The sequence below is a fragment of the Gastrolobium bilobum genome, unplaced genomic scaffold (genome assembly GCF_033153095.1).
Source record: "Gastrolobium bilobum isolate Gb01-03AN ecotype WA unplaced genomic scaffold, APGP_CSIRO_Gbil_v1 utg28807, whole genome shotgun sequence".
NCBI classification, from domain to species: Eukaryota; Viridiplantae; Streptophyta; class Magnoliopsida; order Fabales; family Fabaceae; genus Gastrolobium; species Gastrolobium bilobum.
Genome location: NW_026898986.1, coordinates 29,125 through 47,239, shown reverse-complemented (window position 1 = coordinate 47,239; position 18,115 = coordinate 29,125). Strand labels below are relative to the sequence as shown.

The 18,115-nt window shown below is 36.9% G+C and overlaps 2 protein-coding genes across 3 annotated transcripts; both read right to left on the bottom strand.

Annotated features, from left to right (window-relative positions):
- Window positions 1–2,342: 2,342 nt before the first annotated feature.
- On the bottom strand, window positions 2,343–4,920 carry LOC133286076 (NAD(P)H dehydrogenase (quinone) FQR1-like). Its single transcript, XM_061483421.1, has 4 exons — window positions 4,898–4,920; window positions 3,304–3,397; window positions 2,655–2,917; window positions 2,343–2,577 (listed from the first exon to the last, which is right to left on the bottom strand). Exons 1-4 carry the CDS (start codon window positions 4,918–4,920, stop codon window positions 2,343–2,345), a joined length of 615 nt encoding a protein of 204 aa, XP_061339405.1.
- Window positions 4,921–6,692: 1,772 nt separating this feature from the next.
- LOC133286075 (NAD(P)H dehydrogenase (quinone) FQR1-like) lies at window positions 6,693–8,612 on the bottom strand. Of its 2 annotated transcripts, none has more exons than XM_061483419.1 (4): window positions 8,523–8,612; window positions 8,198–8,295; window positions 7,384–7,642; window positions 6,693–6,933 (listed from the first exon to the last, which is right to left on the bottom strand). In XM_061483419.1, exons 1-4 carry the CDS (start codon window positions 8,543–8,545, stop codon window positions 6,702–6,704), a joined length of 612 nt encoding a protein of 203 aa, XP_061339403.1. In that variant the 5' UTR covers window positions 8,546–8,612; the 3' UTR covers window positions 6,693–6,701. The 2 variants fall into 2 exon arrangements, with proteins under 2 accessions (XP_061339403.1, XP_061339404.1); XM_061483420.1 differs by having other exon boundaries at window positions 7,384–7,646; window positions 8,202–8,295.
- Window positions 8,613–18,115: the final 9,503 nt, after the last annotated feature.

Below are 18,115 nucleotides of genomic sequence, written 5' to 3'. Positions count from 1 at the left end.
TTTGAGAGCGGTTTGAACCTACGCGTAGCTAATGAAAAATACTATAACATAGTAGAAGATGAGAATCATAAAAGAAGTGTAGAATTAATTTGATAATTAAAGAGATGAAGACATTCAACGACGTATTATCTAATATACGGGGAATATAATATTAAGTTTAGTCCCATTATTCCGCAAAGCATATATGGTTATGATCACACACTTGTTTATATTAAATTCGGCACGTTTTAAAAGGAAAAATTTATTCGGAATTTAATTGAACCATGTGATTGTAACTACGCTTAATGTCGTACGCAATGATAACAATCCGGTTCTAGAACGGGGTGTTACAGTGGTCAGGTTGTATGATATGTATGAGATATATGATATAGATGCATTCATATAGAGCTATATGATAATATGATATGTTTACTTTGATATGTGTTAATATGATATGTTTTGTTTTGATGTGTTTACTTTGATATGTGTTAATATGATATGTTTTGTTGAGTTCCGCTTGGGTCTACCCTTGGGAACACGTACACTGATTCCCACTTGGGGTCCTCCCCTGGGATTGACTGTGTACACATTTGTTATATGACTTGTTCTGATATGATTTCTGTATTGATCTTTGGCTAGAATTGACTTGTACGGTACACTGATGTCTTCTTGGGTTCCCCTGAGATTGACGGTGTACGCCTATGATATGTTCTGGTTTCGCTTGGGGTCCTCCCTTGGGAACACGTGCATTGATTTCCGCTTGGGGTCCTCCTTTGGGAATTACTGCGTACGCCTCTGATATGTTCTGGTTCCACTTGGGGTCCTCCCTTGGGAACACGTGCGTTGATTTCCGCTTGGGGTCCTCCCTTGGGAATGTCTGCGTACGCCTCTGATATGCTCTGGTTCCGCTTGGGGTCCTCCCTTGGGAACACGTGCGTTGATTTTCGCTTGGGGTCATCCCTTGGGAATGACTGCGTACGTCTCTGATAAGATTTGTGTATATGCTTTGTTTAGTTATGATATTTGATTATATGATATGTTATACGAGATATGTTCGATATAGTATGATATATGATGTTTTGTATATTATATATTTGATTGTCATGCAGGAAGTGAGCCTAGGGTATGAAGAGTTCTCTATAAACCTAGAGCTTACTAGAGATTCGTCTCTAACCCTGTTTGGGGATATGATTTCAGGAACACAGTTAATTGAAGAGCCCTCATGGGACAAGGACACTACCCGTGGCTAGAGGTACTAGTATAAGGATATGGAGTTCTGGGTGGCCGGACGCTACTATCTATTATTTATGATATTTCGTATTTCATTATTTGTGGATCATGATGTCTGATCCTTTATTTTGTATATGGCCTGTATATAGTTTGTACATGTTTTCTGTTTTGGTGCATGTACAATTATGTATTCAGGCATGTTTTTTGTCCGATGTATTATTCAGTTATATGCTTACATGTTGGATTTGCATGCTGTTAGACATAGTGGCACGGAGCCAAGTTATGCATGCGCCCATGGATGGGTATAGAGTCCTTTATAGATATCTGGTATTTCTGAAATTATATATGGTATAAACTGTTTATCAAGAACCTTTGAGAGTGGGATTGGCAAATCCCCAGTTGTCCAATTTATAAAGGTTACTCTGCCCGATTTTCGTCTTCGTCAAATACGAATTAAATTAGGAGAAATATGCAATGCGAGATATCATGTGAATTAAGAATAATTAGAAGTAAAAGAAAAAATTAGCTCGTATTTTCGAAAGTTAAGTCTTCCGCTGTTTCTGTTTGTATCATATGTATGTTAGTTGAACCGACTCGAGACGGAGATGTTACATCGAGACATCGGGGCCTAGTCAAACTTAGAGAAACGATTGTCATCTCTAGAAAGAATAATAATTAAGAGTTAACAACAAGTGATATGTGAGCCTTGGGAAAAATCGAATCCTAGCTACATTTTTTCTATTATTTACAAAAATTCAATTGCAATCTTGTTTTCTTATTTTTAATTATTTTTTTATTTCAATAATTGCTTTAATTGAACCTTTACACCACTTCACAATTATCTTCCAACCTACTTAATTTTTCCAACTTAAAAGAAATAATAAAAATAGTGTTTCAAGCCCCTAATCTTCATGGGATACTTTACTCACCTCTATTAATTGTGTGACCAGTGCACTTGCAACAACAACCTTGTGATACAAAAATTGAACTCAATACAAAACATTTTCTTGTTTAAAAAGTAACAACTATTTATTCCCATGCAAGCACATGAAAAAGAAATTCATTCTAGGACTAAAACGTTAGTAGCGATTTTCAAGCAATATCATTTAAAAGTAGGCTATATTGAGGCAACATTATGCAGCTTCCTTAAGCTTCCTTGTGATTGTGGCAATATAATGTCCTTGGTGGAATGCTTGCTTCAATTCAATCTCAGTTGGCTCCCTTAAGCCACCATTACCAGCATATGTTCCTGCACCATATGGACTTCCACCTTTCAGTTCCTCCATCTCAAACATGTCAGGACCAAATGTGTATCCCATTGGAACAAATATCATTCCATGATGAACCAACTGAGTTATAGCAGTGAGCCTGTCATAGATTCCATAAATTTTATTATCATTCTCAGAAAATTGACCAAGAAACTACATTCAGATAGAGTTTCTTACGCTGTAGTCTCTTGTCCACCACCTTGTGTACCAGTGCTGAAGAAGAATCCAGCAGGCTTTCCTGCAAGTTCTTGTTTTTTCCATAGAACGCCAGTAGCATCAAGAAAAGCTTTAAACTGAGCAGCCATCATTCCAAATATTGTTGGGAAGCCAAAGGCAAAACCATCAGCCTCAGGGAGTTCCTTTGGGGTAATGATTGGTACATCACTCTTGGATGATGCTCTCAATTTACCAAGCCCCTCAATTGTTAGTGTTTCAGGTACCTGCTCATAGGTTCAGTGAAGTCAACAAACAGCTGCATTTTTTTTTCAATAATAAAGTTGTTTACTACCCTTCAGAAAATTGTATAGGTTGATTTTGAAAGAACATTGTGGCCACAAAAAGTGGCTTTGAAAGGAAAGTAGCAACCAATAAATTCCAATCCTACTTTGTGACAGTCAGATGGAAGGAACAATCATATTAAAAACATTTTATCAACCTTAACTATATAACACTGAAACCAGGCAAATGCAGGCACCGTTTTTTTTTTTTTTTTTTATGTTTATTGCCAGAGGAGCGAGCCTTAGCTCTGGAGTGGATGTTGTTCATCGTTTGCAATTTTATGCTATGACAAAGTGCAATGCACAAGATTAGGAAATGCGATACATGCCTGCCATAGTTTGGACTCAACACCTTCTACAGAATCAGCACCTTTCTTTATTTCCTCAGCTAGTCTCTCCACATGCCCATACATTGAGTAGTACCTGTCAGAGTAATGGAAAAAATTTCATTTTGTAAATAAAGCTGATAGAAACTTGCTCAATAATTCACTTTTAGGAAGAAATGAAAAAGGCAACTGAGCAATTTTGTTGGGGACAATATAAAAGAAAAGGTAAATGTAGATCATTAATAAAATGTAGACACTAGACAGCGCTAACATCAAGGTTATAATTTATCAGTAGATAATCATACAGAAAACAACACATGAAGAAAACGAGAGTGAATAACATATCAGATAAAAAATTAGATGATCCTATGTCTAAAATGCTGATCACTTGGTACTTGTCATTTTGTGAACCTCTAAACATCTAATTTGTAAATTTGCTTGAATAAATTCCATATATCTAATGCTAAGATTTCTAATATCAATCAGTAGTCATATAATTGAATTTTCCTATGCTAATAGTGTATTGTATTCATTTTTCGTTTAGAAATGAAAATTAGCTTGAGGTTAGTTATCTGTCATCGAGGGCATTCATGGCTGTCCATAGATGACAATAACTGCACTCGCATAAAAAATAAAGACACTCAGATTATAAAGGCACACATAAAAACGTTGAAAACTTTTTCAACTAACTTGTAGCAGTATTTGGAGTGGTTCATTCAACTTAGTAGCCTAAATATACACACATAAAAGTGAAGAGAAAAGTGTTTCTCCTTTCACAAGAAATAAAATTATCTCACGTAACTCTAAAACGATATTATTTTGGGATTTAAGAAAAAAAATTCAGGCTATTTTGAAAATTTTATTTTCCTTTTGGATCATAAATTTTACTTTCCTCTTGTATCATAAATTTTACTAAAATACACTGCTCTTCTTTCTTTTTTCCAAAAATGTCATTTTCGGATTTGGGAGAGATAAATCCGGTTGAGAAACGTTGATCCCAAAATGGAAATAGCACAAACATACACAAGATATCTCCATCTTCAAATATTTTAATACTGTTAAAAATACCATGCCCAAATCAAAACAATGAAGCAAACGGAAACAGATTGGAAGTGTGCTTTGACTAGAAGATGATTTAATTGAACTGCCCAACGATATGAAGAACTATTCAAGAAGCCAATTACTCTAGAGAACGAACTTACAAATAAGGATAGTGTCTTCAACTTTATTTCTCGGACGTATCTCAGACAGAGTATAAAAAAAGAACAGAGCCAAAACAAGAATGCATAAAATCCAAGAATGTTATACCAAGATTTTCAAAAAACATTGAAAATTTGGAAGACTTCAAATTTAAGAACCCATTAAAGAAGAAAAAGAAACCCAGTGAACAAAATTCCATATTGAGCACCATGCATGGAACTTAAAAGAAAAAAGAAAAAAAGAGAGACAGGAATCAACTCCAATGACAAAGACAACGAAAGCCAGAGATTAAAGCAGACGATAAACAAAGTCTAACAAGATTTTTCTTTTTTCTTTAAAAAAAAAAAAAGCAGTTAGTGATGACAAGAACAGAAGAAAGGTTAAAAAAAGTGCTTACACAATATAAACTTTGACAGCCATTGATGATTCTCCATGTTCTTTGTGCTTCTCTTCTTTCTCTCTCGACATTATTCGTAGCTAAATGAAATGAACAGTTGAATGTGAAGAATGTGAAATAGCGGGAGTGCAAGCCTAAATACGTAATTTTTTTATTTAATTTGCAATAAATTAATTTTTTTTTGCCTAACTTTGTAAGAATTAAGATCACTTCTTTAACAATGCCCAAACTATCGAAAAAGTGTTTAATTATTATTAAAATTAAGGGAAAAAAGTATCTAACGTTACTTTAGATAACTTTATCTAATGTTCATTAAAACGACGTCGTTTTAGGGTTAAAAAATTTAAAAATTAGAATGATAAAGACTATTATAACCCTGAAATAAACTAAAATTACAAAAACACCATGATTTCCGCCCCAAAACGACGTCGTTTCGGTGAACATTAGATAAAGTTATCTAAAGTAACTTTAGAAAACACAAACCCTAAAATTAATTAATGAATAATTTGTTAAAACTTGTTATCGAGAAAGAGGGAAAGTAGGGTGTTTATAATTTGGAAAAACATTTTCACATGTTACATGAGAATTCAATTTTGATGTTGTGACTTTTTGATTTGCGTGCAAAACTTTTTTTTTTTTTAATAAATGTTAGGTCCATCATTAGTTGAGTCACAACATGAGAATTCAATTCTCATACAACATAAGAATTCAATTCTCATACAACGTGAGAAAATCAAAAGCCCTTATAATTTACCCTTGAATTAATGATCTAATACAAATTTAATTATGCAGTACATTTTACTATAATAATTGTAGAACTTCTAAGCTGGAACGTGACCTCATAATTGGGCTTGGTCCAAAGTCAAGGTTATATAATAGAGTTTAAATTTGATAGCCTCATTTTTCTCTGTTTATGTCTTACTATCGATAGAAATAAAGATATGGACTAACCTCACCAATGGTAATAAAAAATAGAGTGATGTTATCAAAAAAAAAAAAAAAAAAAAAAAATAGAGTGTACCAAAAATCAAAAGCTAAGCCAGAGAAAACATAATCTTATCCTCCTCCTTGATATTTTTTTTATTTTTTTATTTTTTTATTTATTTATTTATTTTTGAAACTCCAAACTCTGACCTTGTCACTTCATGCTTGCCCTCAGAAAGGACACTGGGGCATTATTTTTCCAAGCTAGTTTTGTAAACTGAATCTACCAAATTAACTTCCTTCAATTTCACAAACTTTCTTATAGCATTGTGCTTATCATTTATAAGCTTATTCTTTCTTGCTGAGCATAGTACTTAATTAATGTAATGAATAACTTATTATTGGCCCTCATGATAGTAGCATTGTTTTGATGCTGTCCCAAATCAATATATTTATTTTGAGCCAAATACCTTGATTTAATGTTTCTGTAACTTCAAAGAACTTGACCATTAGCTCAGTGGAGTAGACTTTTGCAGATGCTCTTCCAAACATGTCTCTTGAATGTATCTATGCTTGTTTATTGGCTTTAACACAATAACATTCACAAAAGGGGAATACAAAAGAAGGAAACAAGCATTTCTTAAGCCTAAAAGATAAGACTAACAAACTTTATTCATTCAACAAATATCAATGACAACTGCCACGTGTAACAGAAAAGTAGAACTCAATACAAAGCGTTTTCTTTTTGGAAAATGAAAATCAATACAAAGCTTCAACATATTACTTGCAAGCACAAAAGAACAGAACTCAATACATTTTAGGACTAAAACATGGTTAACGATATTCAAGCATCCTTTGATAGTATTATGTTGACGCAACATTATGCAGCTTCTTTGAGCTTCTTTGTGATGGTTGCGATATACTTCCCTTGATGGAATGCTTGCTCCAACTCAAGCTTAGTTGGCTGCCTTGATCCATCACCAGCATAAGTTCCTGCACCATATGGACTTCCACCTTTCAGTTCCTCCATCTCGAACATTCCAGCACCGAATGTGTATCCAATTGGAACAAATAACATTCCATGATGAACTAACTGAGTTATAGCAGTGAGCCTGTCATAAATTACACAATTTCTCATCATTAACATTTCATTCGTCTAATGAATTTGATTAAGATATTACATGAGGCCGTGCATAAGGTTATCAGCTATTGAGATACAAATTATTGGGAATACATCCTCTCATTTGTAATTTAACATGATCAGTTCATACGAGAGAATCTTAACCATTTATAGACAAATAAACCATGATGAAAGAGAAATAGTGTTGGAATAGGGAATGACAAAAAAATAACCGTTGATTTGTCCATGATTGGTTGAGATTGCCTCTCATCACATGATCCTATTAAATAACAGGATCCATTCCATAAATTATGGGTGATTGGAGAAAGCACTAGACTAAAAAGTGATCACCCTTTATTTATATCTTAATTGCTGAAAACTCTAATATAACCTCATGTCATATAAGAGGATCCATTCCACATATTTAGGTAGAGGCTCTTACGCTGTAGTCTCTTGTCCACCACCTTGGGAACTGGTGCTGTAGAAGATTCCAGCAGGCTTTCCTGCAAGCTGTTGAGTTTTCCATAAACCCCCAGTTGCATCCAGAAAAGCTTTAAATTGAGCAGCCATCATTCCAAATCTTGTTGGGAAGCCAAAGACAAAACCTTCACCCTCAGAGAGTTCATTGGGGTTAATGATTGGTACATCACTCTTGGGTGGTGCTGTCATCTTACTAAGCACCTCATCTGGCAATGTCTCAGCTACCTGCTCTTAATGTTAAATAAAGTCAACAAAGCAAATTTCAACAACTTAGCATCCCTTCTCAAATTTAGCATGAGCTAATTTGGGAAGTAAAGCCTTAATCACAGAGACTACAAAATATAGCAAAACTAGTTACATTATGTTATTGGAAAACCAAAGCCAATGGAATCCTCCTGATAGAGTTCCTGGTATAGGTAGTGTTGAAAGAACAGTGATTGAAAAGCAGTTTTGGGAGGTCATGAACCATTGGGAAATATGATCACAATAAAGAGAAATTTTGAACCCAACCTTGTGACAGTTAGATGGCTAGAACAATGATATTGAAAGCAATTATGAACCATAAGCGTAATGTCATGAACCAACTCTCTCTCAAAAGGGTAAGCTGATGGGTAAAAACACAAGAAACATTTTTATTATATTTCTAACATATTTATATTATATCAACACCTAACTCTCTAGAATGGATGTTGCTATGTATTTGCAATTTTATTCAATGAAAAAATTGAATGCAATGGAATAGAATCTGCGATACATGAGATGAAACATAAATATACATGCCTGCCATAGTTTGGCTTCAACACCTTCAACAGAATCAGCCCCTTTCTTTATTTCTTCTGCTAGTCTCTCAACATGCCCGTACAATGAGTAGTACCTGTCAAAGTAATGGAAAAATTTTCATTTTGTTAAGAATGGTGACCAGAAATGGATTAACAAAATTCCCTTTTTCTTTTACTCTTAATGTTTGATGACACAGAAATATGGAGCAAACGACCAAGAAAATATAAGTCAAAGAATAACACTGAAGATAAACAAAGATTAACAAATTAAAGAAAAGCAATTCATGTTGATAAGAATTGTTAAAAAAAAAAAAATGCATACACAATATAAACTTTGACTGCCATTCTTGATCTTCAAAGGTCTCTCTGCTTTTTTTTTTTCTCTCTGTTTCTTTCTATGCTTAAGGAACACCTAATTCGAGGAATGCAAATTCCAAGCAGCGCAACCCATATTTATAGTTGAAAATAAGATTTGATTAAGGTGGCTTGACTTTTTAATTAGGGAAAAAAACTACACTGTTGCTACGAAAATGATTGATGATGATATGGTGGCGTCATGCTCACCGTGAACTTGAACTATTTCAAATCTATAATTTCATGTGTAACGCAGTGTGGTTTAAATTATGACTTAATCATTACGTGGTGTTTTATGTTGTATAAAACTAACTTTTACTCGAGCTTTCAAACCTGCAAGTGCTTATAATGAGATCTGAATTCCTACATTATAAATAAAATTTGCTTACATGTTAGTTTAGCCAAGTCACATGTCATTTGATTATGATGTAAAAATAAAAAGTTGGATTGTGTGAATTTATCGGTTATAATTTATTAGAAATTAATAATTAATTTATAAGTTTGATTCAATAAATTATAACTCTTAGATTAATGAAATCAACGGTTATGATTTGGTGTCAAATTTTTTAATTTGGTATCATATATGTGTGTGTGTGTGTGTATAGTGTTCACTTTTTCTGTAGATAATATAATATCCCTCACCATGAGATTTAATTAATTGCATGTAATTAGGCAATTCATCTTGTATTAGTGGGTTGAATTAGGTAAAATATTTAATTAAATGAATTATGATCGCTTTTGAGGTTAAAAGTGCAGTAAGTAAAAATTATGGGACAAAAATGGATGTAGGAAAAAGTACCCAAAATATAAAAGAAAAATTAGAAATGTTCCTAGAAAAATATTTCAGACCATTGGGTAAAATTTGGTAATGAATGGAGGTGAATAGATAGATAAGCTTTTACCTGATTGAAAGTTACCTACCTTATGTCAAGTGTAAAACAAAGAAACCCACCCATTTGTTTCTTCTTCACCGTACGATAGAGAGAAAGGAAGGAAATCATTGATGAAAAGCTTCAAAACCTAACTTCTCCATCTCTCAACCAAATCCTTTGATTCTTGAACCAATCTTGTTTAGAATTGAGAGGCAAACACAACCCCTAATCCATAATCTACCAAAAAAACCTTGTATTGAGAGAAAAATGGTGGTGAAAGTGGTGACCCACTTGTGATTGAGGAGCTTGGAGAGTGATTTGCTTTGCTTGGAGGCTTGCAATCTCTTCCTTGCATGATCCTAGGTGAGTTCATGTTTAGATACAAGCTTTTCCATTATTTTTATGGTGATGGGTATGTTAGGGTTTTATTTGAAAAAATGTGTGTATGGTGGGGTAGTTTGGAGCTTGATTGAAGCTTGAGCCCTTTGGAAAAGTTGCTTAGAATGATGAGTAATCAGTAAAAATGAGTTTAAGTAGTCATTTGGGCATACTATGATATTTTAAGAATTTATGCTAGGGCTTATGAATGTTCTAGCATTTTGAGCAATTAGTGAATTGGATGATTGATTGTGCCCCTTGTGTTGCTAGGATTGAGCCAAGTGGACTAACTTTGAGTGACCATCCATTGGAGGAAGCTATGGAGCTTGATTAGCTCATTTGGATTGGTAAGTTCATGCCTTACTTGTGGTGTGAATGTGGTTGTTGGTTGATGAATATTGATATATTCTTGGATGCAATAGATTGATTGCATTGCACCTTTGTATAGTGTTTGTTTGTGAAGTTTGATTGTAGTATTGGTGGTGAACAAAGGTTGAGTTGGAAGCAAATTGAGGTAAGCCTTCGGACCTTGAATGTTAATCTCTTCATTGTTCCACCAAGCCTAGAATGGGTAGTAGTTGTTGATAGTGTATGTAAATTCAATAAAGTAGTTTAATGCTTTGTTATACGTATGTGTATGCACTGGGTGTGGCATAAGATGGTGTTTCCCAATGTTTTGTATATTGCATGAAGATGCGTAATTCATACTTGGTAGTTTAGCTGGCTGTAACATCCCGGGCGCTGACGAGGGTGGGGAGTGATCGCCGGTGCGAAAGGGCACAAACAAGGAGCGGCTCCTGGCAGGCTTCTAGGGACGGGGGTACATGAATGAATCGAATCAACACCTGAAAGAGAGGGATTCCAGAGACTGTGCTGGTATGGGACGGTACAGTTGGGAATTGCTTATAAGAATTAATTGGTACTACCTATACTAACAAGATGCATCTACTTTTCGGTAGCCCAGAACGGAAGAACTCCACAGTTAAGCGTGCTTGACTTGGAGCAATTCTGGGATGGGTGACCTCCTGGGAAGTTTTCTCGGGAAGTGTGCGAGTGAGGCCAAAGCACACTGAAAAGTCTCGTGTTAGTGTGTGGGGACAGTCATTGATTCTTGCAAGTTGTCAGGCGTTACAAGTGGTATCAGAGCAGGGCCTCTCTTCCAGTACGGTGTGGTTCGAGGACGAACCAGGCGGAAGCTGGTGGGCATGTAACATCCCAGGCGCTGACGAGGGCGGGGAGTGATCGCCGGTGCGAAAGGGCATAGTGCGAAAGGGCACAAACAAGGAGCGGCTCCTGGCAGGCTTCTTGGGACGGGGGTACATGAATGAATCGAATCAACACCCGAAAGAGAGGGATTCCAGAGACTGTACTGGTATGGGACGGTACAGTTGGGAATAGCTTATAAGAATTAATTGGAACTACCTATACTAACAAGATGCATCTACTTTTCGGTAGCCCGGAACGGAAGAACTCCACAGTTAAGCGTGCTTGACTTGGAGCAATTCTGGGATGGGTGACCTCCTGGGAAGTTTTCCCGGAAAGTGTGCGAGTGAGGACAAAGCACGCTAAAAAGTCTCGTGTTAGTGTGTGGGGACAGTCGTTGTTCCTTGCAAGTTGTCAGGCGTTACACTGGCCAATAAGACTATTTACATTTGAGTATCCTTAGGACAACAAGAGCTCGAGGGATGTCTTCTGGAGATGTTGTACACACTGCATGAATATGTATTTACTGCATTAGTTACTCTATTGCTATAGTACTGCGACATGAACTATGGGATTGAGAGATGCTCCAAGGACCCCTCGTTTACTGAGATGTATTTGTATATCTTCCATGTTGTGGGGACCCCCTTTCAGGTACAGATGCTGCAGGAGCCTCTAGTGGCAAGTATAATAACCCTCACATGTAGTGCGGATTTAATTATAAATTAATATTTTAATCATGATATTGAAGAATAATTATAAGAAAAGTAGAAGAAAAAGAAATAAAGTCATCGTTGGTGAAAAATGAGTTAGAATGACACTTAAGGAGTAAAAATTCAGGTAAATAAAGTTACTCAAAAAGTGAAAGTAAATATGGAAATATTACCATAAAAATATTGTGAACCAATGTGTAAAGTTAGAATGAGAGTTAAGTGAGCAGGATAGATAAACTTATACCCACTTGGTTAGTGAGCTCACTTAAGTTCCTAAAGGTTCCTCTTTTTCTTCATCTTCTGCGCATCATCATCGTAAGAGAAGTGAAAACAAAGAAAATGGGTTTTTGAGAAAAAATTTCAAAAATTCATAGAGAGAGCTAGAAACCTTCAATCCACTTGGTTCCAAAGCCAAAAGTGTGTCAAATCCTCTCCTCTTCACAGCCAAACCATCAATTTCAAGTGGGGATTTTTGTGGAGTGAGATATCACCCCTCTACCATTTCGAGTTTTGAAGAATTTGAGTGATTTTGGGGTGTTTCAACCATAGAAAGCTTGGAAAACTCTCCTCCCCTCATCCTAGTATCAATTGTGGTAAGAAATCTCTTCTCCAATCAAGCTTTTATATGTTTTATGGATGTTAGGTTTGCATGTGAATAGTAACTCGAAAATGGGAATTTTTTAGGAAATATTGATGTGTTGTCTTGTTGTTTCTTTGATGTTTATGGCATAAGATTGAGCAAGGAGACCCAATAATTGAGGAGGATCCATTGGATGTGCCATTAGATTGAGAAACATATTTTTCTCTAAATTTTCAAAGAGGGTAAGTGATCAATATTGAGATAATAAATGGTATGAGTAGTTCAAGGGTGATTTTTAGGTGAGTTCCTTTGTTAAACATGCTTGGGATTGGTTCCCGTAAAAGAAAAAATTATGAAATCGCCATTTAGGACACTTTGATAAATTGGACAAAAAATCAAGTGTAGGTTTCTTGTATGTGTAGTATTGAAAATTAAACGTCGTAGACTGGTATATAGGAATACTGATTGTCTTCACATCTTGGAACTAGGTTGTGACCTTGTCAGAGATCGTGACGTTGTGGACACGAGAATTAGTGGAGGACACTGCTTGCCAGGTAAGCTTTCGGTCCTTGGAGTTAATCCCTCGTTTGTTCCACCAGACTCCGAGGGAGGAGGGTAGTTTGATATGGTATGTGAAAATGATGTTATTTATTGCATGTATATGTATGTATGTTGTGTGCCACACAATACGATGTTTCCTTGTGTGAGGCATAAGACAGTGTTTCTTTATGCATAGTATGAGACGGTGTTTTCTCATACGGTATGTTGCAAGACGATGTTTCCTTGCGTAATGCGTACTTGTTATATTCTCTGGCCAGTAGGATTACATTATTGCACACTGCATTGTCATACATATTCTGATGCATGCATGGATTTTTATACTGTGTTTATACCAGAAGTGAGCTTAGGGGTGGAGGAGCCCTCCAAGGGTCCCTAGCTTACTGAGATAATTATATTATCTCACCCCGTGTTATGAGGATCACCATTTCAGGTACAGGAGTTGATGGTGCTGAGGCATAGCGTGGCAAAAAGCCAGACGAGAGATATTACCTAACCTGATAGTCAGGATTAGCTTGTTATACTTATACATGGTTTTATTTTGGATATGTACCTATATTCCATGTCACTATTATGAGAGCATAGGAGATGTCTATGCCATGTTGATAGTTTATCTATTTTGTTAGTTATGTATAGCCTACGTCATGGATGGCTGAGTAATAGGTTGTATGCCTGGATTTAATTAAACTGTCAATCAGGTTGAAATTTTCATAGTGGGAATTATCCCCAGTGGTCCAAAATACAGAGGAAATGCTATCTGTTTTATTTTGGCCATGGAAGTGAAAAGGTTTGCAATACATAAGGAAAAAGAGAAAATTTATTCAGTTAGCTTCCGCATTAATTAAGTTGAGCATGTTGCGCTTACTATCTTATGAATGCTAATTAACCGGCTGCAGACGGAACGTTATATTTTATGGTATCAGAGCAGTTTTGAAAAGGGAGTTCTTGATGTGTTGCAATAACTATGTTGTTCGTGAGTGGTTTTTAGGTTTTTCTATGATAATGCATATGTGACCACTTAGTGTGAGCTTGATCAACTCATTCCTTTGTGTAACATGTGCAGAGTCATGGTACTTACTAGAAGGACTTAGGCGACATCTGATGGGCAACTAGATATCTTGTTGGCTGATTTAGTTAGGAATCGAAGTAACCTTGAGGCATCTAATGCTAATGTTAGTCAGGGTCTGATTGTTGTTGCTTTGGTGGGTGTGCAACAGGAGTTAGTTGTTAGAAGGCGAGCTAATGAGACTTTAAGGAAGACAAATCAAGACATTATTGCTGCCAACCAGTTATTGATAAATCAGATTATGGCTGAGTTGAGAGCCATAAGAGATGGCAGAGCGGGGAATCAACCTCCACCAGCACCGCCACCACCAGAGGGTGCTGGGGTTGTAAATGTCGATGGTAATGCTGAGGGTGAAGCTAGCCATCATACTCCTAGTACTAGTAGTCTTGGCCATACTCAACACACTGTTGAGCAGCAGCCACAAATGGACCCAAATGGTGAATCTGAGCGTAGGGATGGATAGCTGAATGCTTTCAAGAAGCATCAGCCACCTACTTTTGATGGGTGTTATGACCCTGTTGCTATTGCTTCTGCTGCTTGGCTTTAGTACTTAGAGAGGATTTTCGAGTGATGGAGTGTGATGATCACAAGAGACTATTATACGCCACATACATGCTGAAGGATGAGTATGGTGATCTTGTGCAGGGAGACATGTCTGTTGATGAATATTTAACCAAGTTCATTCAGTTGTCTAAGTATACGCATTTCAGGCAGGCTATGTCGATTTCAAAGTCATTGGCTGCCAAATTTCAAAAAGGGACTCAATGATAGAATTGCAGAGAGTCTAGTTGGTTGTGGTTCTATAAATTTCCACACTCTGATTAATCAATGTTGTGTTGTTGAGGATTTTCATAAAAGGCAGAAGAACAAGAATGCTAAAGAGTCTGATCCTAGAAAAGCAAGTGGCTCTACTTCTTGGATGAATAAAGGAAGTAAAGATTTATAAGTTAAACAATCTGATAAAAGTGAATTTTTGCTACCTAAATGTCTTCACTTAGTGAGAAGGACTAAGGACGATATCTGGATCTGTATTCTACTTGGGATGAAAGATGATTGAAATACTTTCTAGGCGGAACGACTTGAAGAGTTGTTTAGTGGGTGGATAATTTTGGTGCGCATAATTGGTATAAGCATGAATGCTTTTAAATACCACAAGAAGAATGTTGTATAATAACTCTTGGCACAATCATGTTATTCCACTATTTGTGTCCATCCTAGATTATGTGGTGACATGTGCTAGGCACAAAGTAAGAAAATGAAATTGGATTCCATTGTAGACTTAATCATTAAGTACAGTAAGGTACTGTGTGTACTAGAGACTATATAAGTCAATCCAAAGATGGACGGATACACTACTTGGGGAAACAATGGATATTGTGATCCTAAGTTGTATCTCATATGGTATGATATAGGACTGTTAAAGGTCAAGATTTTTGATGCATATATGACTGTATGTGGCATTATTATGCTAGTGATTGGAGCAGGTAGAGGCACGAGTGTCTATTTGTGCTTGTTTTATTTGGACTGCAAGAGTGAAATCGTTTGTTCTTGGATCGAGAACATAAGTTCGAAAACTTATTCGTGTGATAAACTGCTAGAGATACTGAGAGATCGACTCCTTTTGGAAATGGTTCAACGATGAGTGAACGACCATGTGATTGAATTGGTAAGCTTGTGCAAATTGATGGTAGGATATCATAATGGTATTTAACCTGGACAATGAGTGTTTTGAAAGGATCGAACAAGTTGTAAGTATATAAGTTGTATCAGTGCCTCAAGTTGGGGGTCGAGTGCACACAATATAAAATCTCTCAATACAAAGGATAATGTCAATCCAGTCAGAAGTATGAATATTAGACAACTTGCAGGATTAGTCTAATCATTGTTCCATGTGTATAAGGATTAGGTGGATAGACCTAATGTAATAATTATTGCAAGAAATCTGTGATAGTGCCACCTGTTGATATTCCTTTGAGGGTGTGCTAGCCTAGGGAATGACCTGGTTGCATAGGTATTCTCCTAATGGCTGGAGGCCTGGGGAATGACCTGGTTGCATAGGTATTCTTATGACGGCGCAACAACTTGGGGGAATGGCCTGGTGGTGTGAGCAATCTTGTAACGGCTGAAGGCCTGATGATTTGCTTGATTGAGACTGATATACTTGTAGGTATAATCAATTGAAGGTGAGTTAATTGAGTGAGCTTATTGGCTATAGGAAAATGTTATTACACGGAATATCCCTGGAGGGGTGTGTTCGAAGAGGTTGTCTCTTAGGAGTTTCATTTAGACACACGTTCAAGTTGAGACTCATTATCTTTTGTACGAGGTACGCGAAAGGCTAATGTGCCTGTTAGTTCCTTGGCCAATAATCTGTGGCATGGGTTTCCCTTTGGAGATTGTAACCTAAGAGGTGTGGCTCTTGGAAGTTCCATGTGGACACTGCTTTGAGTTGAGACTTATCGAGTGGTCCTGGTTTGCTGAGTGCACAGTGCAATCAATTCCTCGTTGCATGATGATAAGATGCTGGATTGATAAACAAGATTTAAGTCTTTCCAATTTGAGGTTATATTCTAAAACCACCAAGAGGTGGAATAAGTAAGAAATGGTATATGTGATTATTGAAATAATTCATTCTTATATGTGTATGTTATGTGGTGTATTACTCACAAGATGGTAATCCCTGAGTGTAGTGTGAAGCTGCACAAGATGGTAATCCCTGAGTGGGGGTATAAGGTAGATGCCTTATGCTTCTTATGCGTGTAGCAGATGTGCGTAAATCATGCGTTCTCTTGTCAGTAGACTTGTTAGCACACATACATGATATATATATATGCTGTTGCATCATCTGGACTTTTATTGCTTAAAAGAATTGATTTCTTGGAGTAAGACTCGTAGAGGTGCCGAAATAGAGAAAGAGAAATTCTGACTAAGGTACAATGAATGTAAGAGAATTGATAGTATATGAATTAAGATAGAAACAATGAGTCCAATCGCATATGTATACTTTGCATACGAATTATGAGACATGTAAATAAGGATTTCGGGTATGAAAAATGACATTGCAAAGTTTGTTGAGAAGTGTCTAATATGTCAGAAAGTTAAGATTGAACACCAGAGACATGGTGGTTTGCTTCAACCTCTGGATATTCCGATATGGAAGTGGGATCGTATTTCCAAGGATTTTATTGTTGGGTTGCCCACGACTCAGGCTGGATATGATTCTATATGAGTTATTGTTGATAAGCTTACGAAGTCTGCCCATTTTCTGCCAGTGAAGGTGACTTTTACTACAGAGCACTTGGCTCGACTCAATTTGAAGGAGATTGTGAGACTTCACGGGGTGCCTGAAAGCATTGTGAGTGATCAGGACCCGAAGTTCACATCTCGCTTCTGGGGAACACTGCAGCAGGTTTTCGGCACTCAGATGAGACTGAGCATGGCTTATCATCCTCAGACTGATGTTTAGACAGAGAGGACTATTCAGACCCTGGAGGACATGTTGAGAGCTTGTGCCCTGGAGCAGGGTAAGGCATGGGATAGGTACCTTCCACTGGTAGAGTTCTCGTACAATAATAGTTTTCATTCCAGTTTGGGCATGGAACCATATGAGGCATTGTATGGCTGGCGGTGTAGATCACCTACTTGTTGGACTGAGGTTGGAGAAGGGCAAATGATTGGGCCAGACTTGGTACAGGGCACTTCTAATCAGATCAGACTGATCAGGGATAAATTGAAATAGGCACAGAGTCTCCAGAAGAGCTATTATGATCACAAGCATCGACCTCTCGAGTTTGCAGAGGGTAAGCATGTCTTTGTGAGGTTGTCACCTGTGACAGGTGTGGGACGTGCTCTTGGAGTAAAGAAGCTGAGTCCTAGGCTTATCGGTCCCTATCAGATAATCAAGAGGGTGGGACCGGTTGCTTATCAGCTTGCCTTGCCTCCACAGTTATCTGGTATTTATGATGTATTCCACGTGTCTCAGCTGCGGAGATATATTCGAGATGAATCCCATGTTGTGCAGCTTGATGAGGTTCAAATAAAGAAAAATCTAAAAACTCATGTGAGGCCGTGGAGAGTTCTTGATAGAGATGAAAGAAAACTGAAGAATAAGTCAATTCATATGATCAAGATTCAGTGGGAAGGTAGGACACCTAAGGTGGCTACTTGGGAGCGTGAGGATGAGATACTTTGGCT

Excerpts from the sequence above, each read along its gene's own strand:
- LOC133286076 (XM_061483421.1), bottom strand. The coding sequence starts at position 4,920 with ATGGCTGTCAAAGTTTATATTGT. Across the intron at positions 3,398-4,897 it reads GCTGTCAAAGTTTATATTGT|GTACTACTCAATGTATGGGC; the intron begins GTAAGCACTTTT and ends TTACTCTGACAG. Across the intron at positions 2,918-3,303 it reads TTGAGTCCAAACTATGGCAG|GTACCTGAAACACTAACAAT; the intron begins GCATGTATCGCA and ends ACCTATGAGCAG.
- LOC133286075 (XM_061483419.1), bottom strand. The coding sequence starts at position 8,545 with ATGGCAGTCAAAGTTTATATTGT. Across the intron at positions 8,296-8,522 it reads GCAGTCAAAGTTTATATTGT|GTACTACTCATTGTACGGGC; the intron begins GTATGCATTTTT and ends TTACTTTGACAG. Across the intron at positions 7,643-8,197 it reads AGCCAAACTATGGCAGGCAT|CTGAGACATTGCCAGATGAG; the intron begins GTATATTTATGT and ends AAGAGCAGGTAG.